The sequence below is a fragment of the Cajanus cajan genome, chromosome 11 (assembly GCF_000230855.2).
Source record: "Cajanus cajan strain Asha chromosome 11, NIPB_CcT2T_4, whole genome shotgun sequence".
Classification (NCBI taxonomy): Eukaryota; Viridiplantae; Streptophyta; class Magnoliopsida; order Fabales; family Fabaceae; genus Cajanus; species Cajanus cajan.
In genome coordinates this window covers 34,068,136-34,082,126 of record NC_138527.1, presented here as the reverse complement: position 1 = coordinate 34,082,126, position 13,991 = coordinate 34,068,136, and the positions used below count along the sequence as shown (strand labels likewise).

Here is a 13,991-nt window from a genome sequence, read left to right as displayed (position 1 = left end):
AGAAGTATCCATACACAGATAGTAGAAACTCACATAAGAAAGGGTTTCTCTAGTAGTAGAACGCCTTGCAACCTAGTGGATTTCACATGTACCACCCATATATCCCTTGTAATCAACAAGCTCTTAATACTAATTTGTTGGGAATGACACACATATACTTACACAACAAAAATAAGAACAAATAACAGAGAGTAAAAACTAATTATAGAAAAATTTTATTCTCATTCTTGTATATTACACATGACTACTCATCCCTTATATATAGCAATAATATAAACACATTTATAGAATACATTTATAGATGATACAAATATATAATACTAACATACTAAGATATATAGATAATACCTACAAATTATACCATCAAATTATATATATAGATTAAACATGCGGATAATACATTGAATTCCACTAAGCAAAAATAACAAATGGCTGAAAATTAAGCTATCCACTTCAGCCACGAATTAAAGCATATTTTTAACAACAATTACACTTCTGATACACACAAAAAACATGACAATAAAAATATTATTGAAAAAAAACTAATTTTAATTCTACATATCCACGAGCCAATTATTAGTACCTAATTAATATCTTGTCCATTTGTTGTTCTTCATCTAATCATCCACCATATTGGTAGTGTTTGTTTTCTAATTGATCGATCAATTGATGCAACATCTTTTTATACTTGTTCGTCATATGATCAAATATCATCCCTTTTGAAAGTCTAAGTTTCCCATATAATTGTTTAGGCGTTTCATATAAGTAGAGATGTTTCTCATCTGGACCATTGTGGTTTGAACTTAAATTTCCAAATGAACGTGAAGGGACAATATGCATAATCCTGCCCGGAGGATAAAGAGGATGTTTACCCGAGTTGTCTAACGTTGAAATTGCACCAACTTTTTCTTCATTATGAACAACACGATTCTCTTCTGTGATTTCTTTGGTTGTGGCTTCTTTTTTTTCCTGAACATTCATGTTAAGTGTAATATCTTGACTCTCCAATTCAAGCTTCTCCAATAGCTTCAACAACTCTTCTCCAGATATGACTTGTTCATCATCTTCATCAAATGCGTCATCATCATAGTCAGATTCATCACTAGAAAAATTAGATTCGTCTTCATTACTTGATTTAGAGTTTGACGATGAGACAATATTCTCATGTTGGGACCAATGTAATATCGAGTGAACTCTTTTTTTATGCTTCATCAACCGCTGTAGACATTATTAAGAAGAATCAATATCAACATAGGATAATTAATATATATATATATATATATATATATATATATATATATATAATGTGAGAAATCCCTATTCAAAAAAATGATATATAATTATAAAAATAGCCAGAACTATAGCATTAATTTATCAAGATCGATGGTCAATTATTCACTCATATTTTATTAACTGCACAAGCAAACTTTTGTTAGAGTTTAGTGAAACTAACATAGAAGACCGTATTCCCATAGAGCGTTGACTACTTTTTGAAATAACATGAATAGAAAGCAAATTAAAAAAAAAATTAAATGTTTATAATCCCTTAAATTTAGGATTAGTTTATTTTTGTCTTTCAAATTTAAAAATAAATATCTTTTTTTTTTTTCAATTCTTGTTGCTGAATCTAACACAAAATTCATCTTGTCAGAATTTTTTTTACCCTTTTTAATGATCAAAGATAGTTCTGATCAGAGAATAGTAAATTTGAGTCTAACTCAATATTACAAAATTAACTTATAAGATGAGAATTACTCTTCACTTATATATTATTTTATTACTTTATCTTTAGTCGATGTGGAACTTAGATTTTTCTCGATATCATCTTAATATATATGTTGTATTTTGAATGTCGGAAGAAAATAAGGAAAAAAAAGAATTTAAGAATTTAAATGGAAGGAAAAAACTTTGAATTTTTATTTTGTTTTTGAACCGACGAAAAAAAAATAATTATCTGTCTTTTTCTTTTTCCTATTTAATTATTTTGTTTTCCAAGATCCAAACATACTAATAATGTGGACACATATATACAAGGGAACTTGAAGCTACCTTGGCGCCACTGGTTACTGCATGATTTGCAATTGCTTTAGCACCAGATACAAGTGGTAAGTGAGATTCAATGGCAGTTATAGCTCTATGAGCAGCATTTAGCAATGCTTTGTGCTTAATCTTAACCTGTAATTATTCAGTCAATATTATGCAGTGAGTCAGTGACCTAATAAAATTTAACTCGAGCAAAAAAACGAAACATTTTCTAACAAAAAGCATCTTCAGAAATTAGAAATTATATTTACTTAAATTAATATTTTCCAAACTATCTTAAGTTGGGAGAACTATAGTTGGAGCACCTCAGAAATGAAATCACTAATGGAAGAAGCTGATAATGTAGGCACTATGTCAGAATCATTTATAACAGAAATGATAAAGGGCTTCCCAAATTCTGCCAACTCCAATGATACACAAGCAGCTGCAAAAATTACAATTATAAAACTAAGACTTAGAAATAATATTGATCATCAAAATTGGGCCGGGGAAAGGACTTTGCAATATGAAATAATTTATATCTTTTCAACGTAGTTACCCAAAATTAAGACTACAAATTATAATTTTGTTATTAAATTAAAGTTAATATAGTTTTAAGTACATGCCTGGGCCAAACGTGACACAAGTGCAGGTAGAGAGTTCTCGTGTTTCTCTAAGCCTATATGTCAACAGTGCAGCGGTACCACCACCAAGCGAGTGTCCAACGATCTATGGAAATTAAGATTATTATAATTATAATATGTAATGTAAAAATGAAATATTGGATAGCAATTATTACATGATTAGATAAAATGAAAGTTGAAGCAAGAATATGGCATTCAAAGTGAAAACATAGGAATAAAGATATGGAATGAAAAAGGGAATACAATAGTTTTAATTTTTTATAAGTGCATGTTTTTGTAGAAATTTGTCTGATTCAAAGCTAATAAGAAACTAAGTAATAATTAAGAATATATAACCTTGACTTTATAGTCGGGGTAATCACGAAGAGCACGAAGTAGTATAGAAGTGCAATGCTGTTCAATCCAATCAGCTGCAGCAACCATGCCACAGTGTGCTTGTCCTGAAATTGTGTTCCTCGTAACCTCACCATCATGACTGATACTGCAAATGAATTTATGTTGGAAGGGAACAGGAGCACCCATTGCATCTGTCAGTGTGTCTTCTAAGCTTTGAGTTCCACGGATGAACACGAACAAACATTTTGATTCTCTATCACGTACAACTGTGAAAGCCGGCACTAGAATCTGACAAATTATTATTTTCAGTTAATCAACCTACATATCAAACATGACACCAATTCGGACACCCAATATAACTAATGTTCAAAATATATCCAACACAATATATATACACACATTTAAGCTTTACAATTTTTATACGGTAATAATCTTCGCAAGATGAATTATATTTTTTAACAGTTAAAATATATAATTTTTACAAAAAATAGGTCTCACAAAAGATTAAAAAAATATTATCAATATTGCAATATTTGTAAATTAATTAATTTTTTTTAAAAATATTTAGGTTCAAATATTTTTTTAGTTCTTACAATTTACTAAATTTATTTTTTCGTCGTTATAATTTAAAATAAGTCTTTTTAGTTTATATAATTATCTTTCAATATTTTTTAATCTTTATACTTGTATATAGATATTTATATTTTTTTAACCATTTTAGTCATTATTATTAATTTTTTTTTATAAAATTGTCTCTTTTGTATTGACGTAATAAATGTATTAATTAATTCAATTTTATATATTTGATATCACATTTGTTTTGTTAGAATTAGTTTAAATTAAATTATTCATACTTTATATCTCTTTTTAATTCTTATTTGCTATGTTCATTGTGAAGACATTATTTTTCTTACTCTCACACAATTAAATAATTTTATTACGTAAATACAAAACAACAGATAACATTAAAAAAAAATAACAATAGCGGCTAAAATAATTAAAAAACTATAAATATAAAGATTAAAAAAATTATCTTAAATTATAAGGATTAAAAAAATAAATATAAAAACTTTTTTTTTTAACTATAAAAATTAAAAAATAAAATAAATAAAATTAAAAAATTAAAAAAATACTTTAACCAAGTATTTATAATAGATGTTTATATAGCTAAAAACATATATATGAACTCACTTATATGTTCAAAATAAATAAATAAATAAAAATTTAATTATACCACAACAAAAGAATATTGGGTATATATATCCATGTTGGAAAGGGTACAAGAAGTAAAGATTAGATGCATGAAGTGAAATTTTGATTGTTAATGAAGGAAAAAAATTATAATAAGGCAAGTTAATTACCTCACAATTCTCCCTGAGAAGGACATCCTCCTCAACGAATCCAGCATCGGATAATCTGGAATGATACCTTTTTTTGCTAAAAAGCATGGTCCGTGTCAAGCATCTTTTAAGCTCATATAAGTCCTTTAACATGTCGGGGTCTTTTAGTTGCAGACAATCACTTCTTTCACCACATTCCATGGGAACTGTTTTCTTACCCTGCAAGCGTCACACTGAATATATAAGAAGAAGAAAAATAAATTTAAAGAAGAGAATTAAATTAAATATTAATAGGTGATGGATGACCTTGTCCATGATGGCATAAAGGATGGCTCTGGACAAGTCCCAGAGGTGCCATTTGCCGAGTGTCTCGGAGTAAACGAATATCATGGCCTTCGCTAACGTCAGCACTAAGCCCATCAAATTTTGGGGTGGTACTGCTGGCCTCTGCTCAACCTTCTTGGCAACCCCCTTAACCACTCTCGACAATATCATTTTTACAACTTTCAAATGCAAGGAAAGAACAAAGGTAGATTATCGGGTTCAAGTTCGAAGGAGAGTGTGTGACCTTCTGAACCCAGAAGCTTGCTTTTATAATCACTATAGACTGCAAATAAATAAATAAATAATTCTACAATTCATTAAATAAAGACGTATGCAGGTTAAGATTGATGATGTCATACAAAGGAATAATAATAAATAAATAAATAAACAATGTTACAAAAATATGCTTTTTGTAACACGTGGAGAATTAAAAATTACAAGAGCAGGGAGGTACTAACTTTTTTTAATTAGAGTAAAATTTAATGACTAATAATGCATTCTACTAAAATTTATTTAAGAGACTAATACATATTTAAGGAACTAATACACAATTCTTATCTAGATAATTATATTATATTTATTAATTATATATGTCATATTTTATTAGTTGGACCATTGGAAAGTACTAACTAGTTTAGTTGTAGATTTTTGTTCTTTTTATCAGCAAAACAATTAAGCATATGTTATAATATGAAGGGTGCAAGGATACCTAAATATAATCATCCACAAAATACACATTTCTTTGAGTTCACCTTTGTCTTTAACCGCCCTGAAATTTTGACTAAATCATTTATTCTAATTTAAATATGATATTTTAACTTAATATATCAATAAGCGTAATTAAATAGCTGAATAAAAAATGTAAGATATATTTTATAATACGTATATATATTTAAATAAATAATATCACTGATGTTATGGTATATAAAATATTATCTATTAAATAAAATGACTTTATTATTAATATATCATTGTTCAAAACAAAATATTTTATCAAAGAACCTAGGACATAAAATCATATTGGAATGACTTGATGGATATTTTGAGCTCATCCTATAAAACACATCACATCTTATTTTAAAATTAGTTTAATTATTTTTTTATATGTATAATTTCATAAATTTTTATAGTAAAAAATGTTTCATTATAATCTTATACATATTTTGTTAGAAATTTTGAGAACTAATAATAGAAATAAAAATTAAATTTTGTTAAATTTTATCACATTGATTTTTGTTGTAAGAAGATCTTTTTCTGCCCAGTCTTCCTATATAGTTGATGTTTCAGTCTGCCAACTGCCAAGCAGTAAATTAGTGGCTGAGAGCTCCCAAGTCCAAGCACAAGGACGCAATTATCGGCAAAACAAAGACCAAAAGGCTTTGTTGGCAATCCTTATTATAAATAAATGAAAGTCTTCAATTTAGACTTTTCATTTGTTTGAACTGGTCTCGCTCATCACAGTTACAGGATAATCATTTTAGTCCTTATTATAAATATTTAGGATGTCCGTGGACTCCTTCCATTTGTTTTTTTTTAATTGTAAATAAATGTACATTGATGTGTACATTACAAAACTTGTCTTGAGAGGTAGATGCGGTCATATCACATGACGTGGTTCACATTACGTCAATCTTATCCAATGAAATTATTATATATATATATATATATAAAGAGTTAATCACCTATACACTATGTGTAAAATTTTTTACACAGACAACTAATCATATCTTTTAAAATTACTTATTTTATTATTATTTCATTAAACAAACAACTGATATGATACTATTAAAAGATATGATTGGTTATCAGTGAAAAAATTTTACACTAGTAATATATAAGTGATTAACTCATATATATATATATATATATATATATATATATATATATATATATATATATATATAAAGAGAGATCTACTTACTGAAAAAAAATTGATAGACTTATTTGGTTTAATAATCTAATGTTCTATATAAATTTTAACAATTCAATCATTTAGTTATAAATTTTTAATGCATAAATCAAGTTTACAAATTTTTTAAAAAAATAAAAATTATATAATACTTTATTTTATAAATTTAAATTGATAGATAATCATAAAAATATTTTATATGTTGATTTGCATCTATATAAGGAGATATCATATAATTTTCAATATTTTTAAAAATTTGCATACTTGATCTATATATTAAAAATTTTTAATTTACTAGTTACACTACAAGAAAAATGACTTATGCCTACACACAAAAAATGTAACTAAAAATCTAAATTCCATAGATAAAAGTATCATGGACTTTGACCTACACACATTGAAGTTATCAACTTTGAGGGGACATATAGCTACAACTAATAGCCTATCACTATAAGTTTTACCTATAGACATAATTTTACCTACAACTACATTTGACTGTCACTATAAGAGCTACCTACAATTTGTATGCGTGGGTAAAAGTCATTGACTTATATTTACACTCCCTACTATAGGTAAATACCATTAAGTTGTACTTACATGTTATGACCGTAGGTAAAAGTCATTAACTTATTCTTACATTCTCTGACTATAGGTAAAAGTATTTTTTATTTTATTTATTATTATTACTATTATTATTATTATTATTATTATTGTACCTATATATATATATATAATATCTCTTATAGAGAATATGTGTACTCTATACGAAGTGTAGTTCAAATTTTATTATTATCTTGTATACAAAAAATGACATTAAAATATAAAAAAAAGTCAAATTTCATTAACTGATATATTGATATATCTAATTTAATATTTTGTTCTTGCTTAAATTTCATTAAATAATAAAAACTATATATACAAAACATAAAAACAAAGGAAAAGATAAGTAAATGACTTAACAAAAGTTGTTTTTTGATTATATTAAAATAACATGAAAATTTTTACTTATTCACATACTACATACTGAGTGAAAACTTGGAGAGCTAGAAGGGTTCGGCACATTCACTATCAAGCATTCTGCATTGCACTTAGCAATATTATCATTATCTGGTTCTTGGCTTACAGATGTAAAACTGCGATCAGATATATAGCCATTGACTTTACCCCTAGAAAATGTTGTAAGGGCCTCTAAGGGATAAAAAAGTGCCATGACTAGGGTATTTGCCAAATCTTTGATTTTGACTATCCTTAAGATGCAACAAAGTAAGTAGAGAGAAGTGACAACACCACTTTGCATGTCCTGGATTAATGTGCTACTAAACATTAATAAGAACACACTGTATAATATTAAATCAAAATCCATCCAAGAAAGATCTTTTAGAGATCCTTGAACAGATGCAAATTAGATCACAGTGAACATAGAAACCAGAAAATGAAGTTTCATACATTAACATCCAGTAATCTCAGGGAAGGAAGAAGAATTGGAAAATCCAGAAGCATCAGAATGCTGTCTGTTATTAGCCTCCCAACATCAGGAATTCCAGCAGAGATAACGTCACTAAAGTAATACAGGTTATCCTCAATTTCATCTACAGCAGCAATAATTGCAGAGGTTGAATCTGGACCTGGATTTCTGTCTCAGTAACAATAATTTCTCTATCAGGAAAAAAGGAAATCTGAAGTTAATATACTAAAGAGAAAAGAAGCAATGATGTCTTACTTCAGTGTCTCAGAGACCAGTCTATTTAAATCCATACATTGATTCCTAAAGAATGAAACCAGGTTTGAGAAGTAATCAGTGTGAGGTGCGCTGGCTATATATCTATTAACACATTCATCCCCAACTGAAAATTGCACAGACAATTGTCAGAAAATTTAGTATTTTGCATCGTAATATAACTGAGTTCAGGAAAGAAACTTGGAGGGAGAAAGGCCACATAAAACAGTAAATCTTAGTATCTTACCATGATAAACATTAAGGGTCACAGTACGGACAGCAGTACGAACCATGCTCTCCTCATGAAAGGCAAAGCGCATTGCTTCAACATAGATCTTTAAAATTTGATATAAAACATAAATTATAAAATGTAGTAAGTTTAAGTAGACTTACTCTTAATGTAATTTTTTTTTTATAAAGATAGGAAAGATTATAAAGATAGTCGCAATGAAAATTGAACCTATATAATGTAATTTTCATGCTTGTAAGTAGACTTACTCTTAATGTAATTGAATATCTCTTTTATATATATATATATATATAATCAATTAATTGGTGTATTAAAAATATTTTTAGTATAAATTTTTTAAGAGATTCTTAAGACAAATTTTTAGAGAAATATTTTTAAAAAAATTATGACAGATTTTAAGATATAATTCATGTATTTGTAAAGAGGTGAAGGATAGAACAAGACAGTTCTTTTTCAAAAATTAGAGTTCTTTATCATCTTTAATAATTTAACAATATAAACATTAATTTTATGAATTATTAAAAATTAGTATGTTTAATAGAAGCTCAAGAGGTCGAATATTTGGAGTGGAATTAATCTTCAATGCTATATATGCATAAGTCAAACTGGATCTAGTAGTGCAGTTGCAATGCTAGCACCCACTCTTAAAAGGAGTGTTTGTAAGAGGATTTGAGGAGATGATAGTGCGTGTGAAAGTAGATAGTTATACTTTGGGTGCATTAAACTTATTAAAGGGATTTTATGTGACCAAGATAATTCTCGCATGCATGTCGATGTGCGAGAAAAGAAAAAAGTGTCTCTGTATTTAATCTCTTGATTTTTAATGTTTATTTTATTATTTCTTTATCATCGTTATTGGTTGCTTAATTTGCACTTGTATTTTGTCTCATACATTCAAGAGAAACGTTCCTCAACCACGAGGAGCATTATGCTGGTTGAGTTTTTAATATTGGATCTATATATATTTTGCTTTATTGACTTACTTTAGGTAACCAAACTAGATCTCACACACATATATATAAAATAATCCGATAGGTGAATCAAGTTATTAATTTTTAATTCTATTAAAATATAGTTACCCCCACCACCAAAAAAATTGTCAACTTTAATTTTTAATTTTTAAATAAAAATAGACATTTTAAATTAATTTATATTCACATTTCAATTTTATTTAACGATTTAAAAATAAATTTAGTAAAATTAATTACATTAAACCCTAAATCAAACATATAATTAATAATATTGCATTGATTTCTAGATTGTCAAGTGATGAATGAAACTATCTATCTTAAATAATAATTAAGAACAAGAAAGTGAAGTTTAACTTATTATTTATTTTAATAATGGTGACAACTCTCCTTGTGTAACACTATACATTTTTGTTTTATTTCAATAATTGTGAGTTGAGGTGTTTTGGGTGTCTTATGTTGAGAAGCTCTAAGAATTAAGGAATTCTCATAAGTTTAGATTGTTTTGAGGGTTTTTCGTGACAGAGGTGCAGTCAATCTTGAGAGAGAAAAGATATATAAAATTTCTTCTAAGGATTGAATTTCTTAAACTCATTTTCTCAAGAGCCTTAGAGAGTGAATAGAATGAGAAATTCTAGGAATAGGAGGTGAATTTTCTTTCTCTTGATTTTTGCAAGGAATCTTTGATCCTTCCCCTATTGATCTTGAGTGTAATGTTGGTCATTTGAAGCCCCTAGAGTTGAGAATCAGAGTTAGTGTGGAGCTTCAATAACAGCTTAGTTTGTCTTTCTTCCCTTTTCCAATTCTCCTTGGTTTGGAGATCTTTAGAGGTAAAGGAAGTTAGAAACATCTTCTTGATGATTTGTATGACTTGCATTTTGTTTGATTGTCATCAAATCTGGTTGCATTAATTATTTTTAGATTTTACTATGGAAGAGTTGCGGTTGGAATGTTTGAACAATGTTGAAAATGATGTTGGGGGATTTTACCAAGTTAGTTGGTTGCATGTGGTGAATTTTGTGTAGTATGAGTTGTTGATGATGTATAAGTGCAATAGATTATATTTCATGCCGGTTTCTTGATTTTTAGGTGAAGATTGGGTCAATTTGTGAGTTTATTATGTGCAGAACTCACGACGTTCCTTTTAGGCATCAAGTGCGGCCTCAACTTGAAGGTCTTTGTCTTGCTCACGTCGGGCGCATGATTTATGGCATTAGACATGAGGAGAGAGAATCATCTCAGGTTGAAATCACGTAAGTAAGATTTGAATGACACTAGGCGTGAAGTGAGAAAATTGTCTCGAGTTAGATTAATGTCGGGCACTAAAGAAGTGACATCGAGCATGATGAAAGAGAATCATCTTAGGTTGGTTTGGGGTTGAGGTGGGGCCTTTCCACGCTAAACATGAAGACCTAGGGTTCTCTACCTAATCCATGTTGGGTGTGAGTTGTATGGCGTCGGGTGAGGTCAAGACAGAGAGCTCCTTGCCTCAATGGTGTCGAACGTAGGTTGGATAATGTTAGGCATGGGTTAACTTGTAATGATGAGTTGTTTGCATGATTAAATGGTAAACTTGGATAGGTTAGGTGAATCTATTGCATGTTGTGTGTTGATTGGTAATGCATGTTCTATGTATATTGATTTGAGATAATATATATAGATGATTGTATGGTTGAATTTGTGAGATGCATTAGTATGTTGTAAATTCAATAATGGTGTTACATCTATATATATCCATTGACCTAAGGTAATATGTATATAGATGATGATTCTTGAGATGTTGATGTTGAGAATTCTACAAGGATTAAAGCATGTTGATTGACTTAGGACTAGAAGACATGTTGTTTTGGAAAGTTGGATATCTCATAGTGTAAATATTGGTGTGGCATTCTGGGAGGCCAATTATTGAAAAATCCTTCCTAAGTAAGTGATAGATCTCGGAATGAGTCTCCTAAAGATTCTTAGTCAATATTGGAGTAAAGTATAAAGTTGAGGATTACAACCATTAACTAATTATTGCAAAGGTGCATGGTATCGCGATGATAGTTAGTGGGTTAATTCCATAAGTGACTTGATTAATGAATGTCAATGTCGTGGTGGACTCACATCCAACCTATATTGTACCTGACGGTGGTACTAGACTTTCCTAATTTAGATGACAACATTTGAGAAATCATGTGGTAAGGATGAACATCCCAATTTAGCTATCGATCTAGTAGCCATGTAAAGCATGAAAACGATTGATTGATTCGATAGAATTAAGACACTTGGACTGCTCATCTTGGTGTAGGAGATCTTCGTAGATGAATGCATAACAACACATTAGTAGAGGTTTATGTATATGATGTAGTGTTGTTTTGTGTTGTTCATATGCTTGGTTGAGGATGTTGTTGAATGGCATTAATGCTGTGATATATGAATGTTCATATGTGTTGAATTGATTACTTTTGTAAGGTGTTGAATGCCAAGTTGAAGTGTTGAGTTGTAGACCATGGTGTAATTTTGTTGTATGACTTACACGTTGAGATTATTGATAGTATAAATGCATTTTTCTTCTATACTTATATAGTTATTTCTTTTGAAATTTAGTTTATCCTTACTTATTTTTTTAGTTGTTGGATTGTGACTATATTAATCCTATACTAATTATTTTTCGCTACTAATTAGTGATTTATAAATAAAATGATCATGGAAAATTATTACACCTTATATTTTATATTATTTTTATCAATATTTTTTTCCTTAATAATTATCTATTATATATGAAACTAATTTCCTACATATCTCATATATTTAACCTTCAATTACTATGAATCACTTTAACCTTTCTCTTCTTTGTCATTTATCAATTGTAAGGACGGAATATTTTTTTCATTAGTTAATTATTATAACGTCATCATTAATTAAGCTATGTTTAGTTAAAAAGAAAATGGAAGAAAGAAAAAGGATAGGAGGGAAAAAAATAATTTATTATTTTGTAAAAATATATCTTTGTTAAAAGATTAATTATAACATCTCATTTATTACTTGAGATTATTTATAACAATTTATATATATGTTTTCTTTTCTTTCACATCTTACACAATCAAAAGAGCAAAGACAAATTTTAACTTTCTTAATTTTCATTTTTTTTCTTGTCAAACTAACCAAAATAATTTTGTCTCACTTTTCAATATCTTTCTTTGTTTTTCCTTCATTTCACTTCTCTCCCAGACCAAACAATATGATTGATTTAATCCTCTCATGCAAATCAAGAATTAATAATGCGATATTTGTTAAATATTTTAAAATTCAAAATAAAAGGCTATAAAATAAAATTTTAAAAAATTATTAGGAACATTTAGCTTAGAAATTCGTTCCAATTTTTTAAAAAAATTATATGTCAATTGTTTATTTATGAGAAGAAAAAAAGAATAAAGTCGCTGCATGTAACTTTTTTTTTTTTATCAAGAGTAAATTTATATGAATATATATTATCAATTAACTGAAATTACTATTGATAAAATAATGATTATAAAATAATTAAATTTATCATACATAGTTTAGTTATTTACATTGTGTACATACTATTTACTTTTCAAAAAGCTTTTTATTATAAAAAAAGTTCTATTTTCTTAAAAAAAAACTTTTCTCTAAATATATTTAGTGCAAATTTCCTTCTTTTTTTTTTAAGCAAACAAAAAGAAAAGCACATAGATGAGAGTAGTTGGTTGCATTTGGCATGATTTGCCAGCTATGGTCCACTTTAATTTCTAATCCTGCATCATTTTATTTTAATAAACTTACTAAAACAATGTAAAGTCTCGTCAACTTTAATAATCCTCCATGTCGTCTTTTCATTTATTGAAACGACCACTTCTAAATTTCTAATCAGACAACAAAATGTAAAGTCGCCTCAACTTTAACAATGTCGCATACTCTTTCATAGCTTTATCATCCTACATTTTTTTTTCCCTTACAAATCAACACCAGAATAATATACACTTAAAATTCTTTTCTATTTATATAAAACATACTCACTTTTAAATAAAAATCCTTACTCTTACAATTTTTTTATTTAAATAAATAACACTTTTATTTAAATATATTTTCTTTCAATATCTATAGTTACTTTGTGAGAATTAATAAACTTAAAATAAAGAAGTTGATTTCGGGGAAAAAAAATCTGGAGGTGATAACTGCGAAAGATTCATCTGTAAAACTTACTTTTAATTATAATAACAATAACAATTTTCATCCAACTTTAATTGTTATAAATTAACATTTAAATACGGATTTATTTCAATATTCTATATTTTACATAGCTTCTAGACATGGTTTACTCAAATTGCTTTAAAAAAATTACTAAAAATATTTATTATTTGCTGCTCAATTAATTAAATAATGAAAATTACAGACAAAGTTATTCTTAAATGAAAAATGTTTCATTTACATTTTTTTCACTCCTTTGCATTCTCTTTATAAAATGTTACATCACGTGA

At 27.8% G+C, this 13,991-nt stretch overlaps 2 protein-coding genes across 2 annotated transcripts; both read right to left on the bottom strand.

Annotated features, from left to right (window-relative positions):
- Positions 1–355: 355 nt before the first annotated feature.
- On the bottom strand, positions 356–4,923 carry LOC114916016 (uncharacterized). The gene is made up of 7 exons (XM_029271869.2): positions 4,649–4,923; positions 4,364–4,561; positions 3,003–3,290; positions 2,649–2,751; positions 2,349–2,467; positions 2,050–2,175; positions 356–1,218 (listed from the first exon to the last, which is right to left on the bottom strand). The coding sequence occupies exons 1-7, from the start codon at positions 4,835–4,837 to the stop codon at positions 622–624; spliced, it is 1,620 nt and encodes a 539-aa protein (XP_029127702.1). The 5' UTR covers positions 4,838–4,923; the 3' UTR covers positions 356–621.
- Positions 4,924–7,865: 2,942 nt separating this feature from the next.
- On the bottom strand, positions 7,866–8,620 carry LOC145953289 (protein TRANSPARENT TESTA 9-like). Its single transcript, XM_083067220.1, has 3 exons — positions 8,540–8,620; positions 8,296–8,419; positions 7,866–8,208 (listed from the first exon to the last, which is right to left on the bottom strand). Exons 1-3 carry the CDS (start codon positions 8,610–8,612, stop codon positions 8,016–8,018), a joined length of 390 nt encoding a protein of 129 aa, XP_082923346.1. The 5' UTR covers positions 8,613–8,620; the 3' UTR covers positions 7,866–8,015.
- Positions 8,621–13,991: the final 5,371 nt, after the last annotated feature.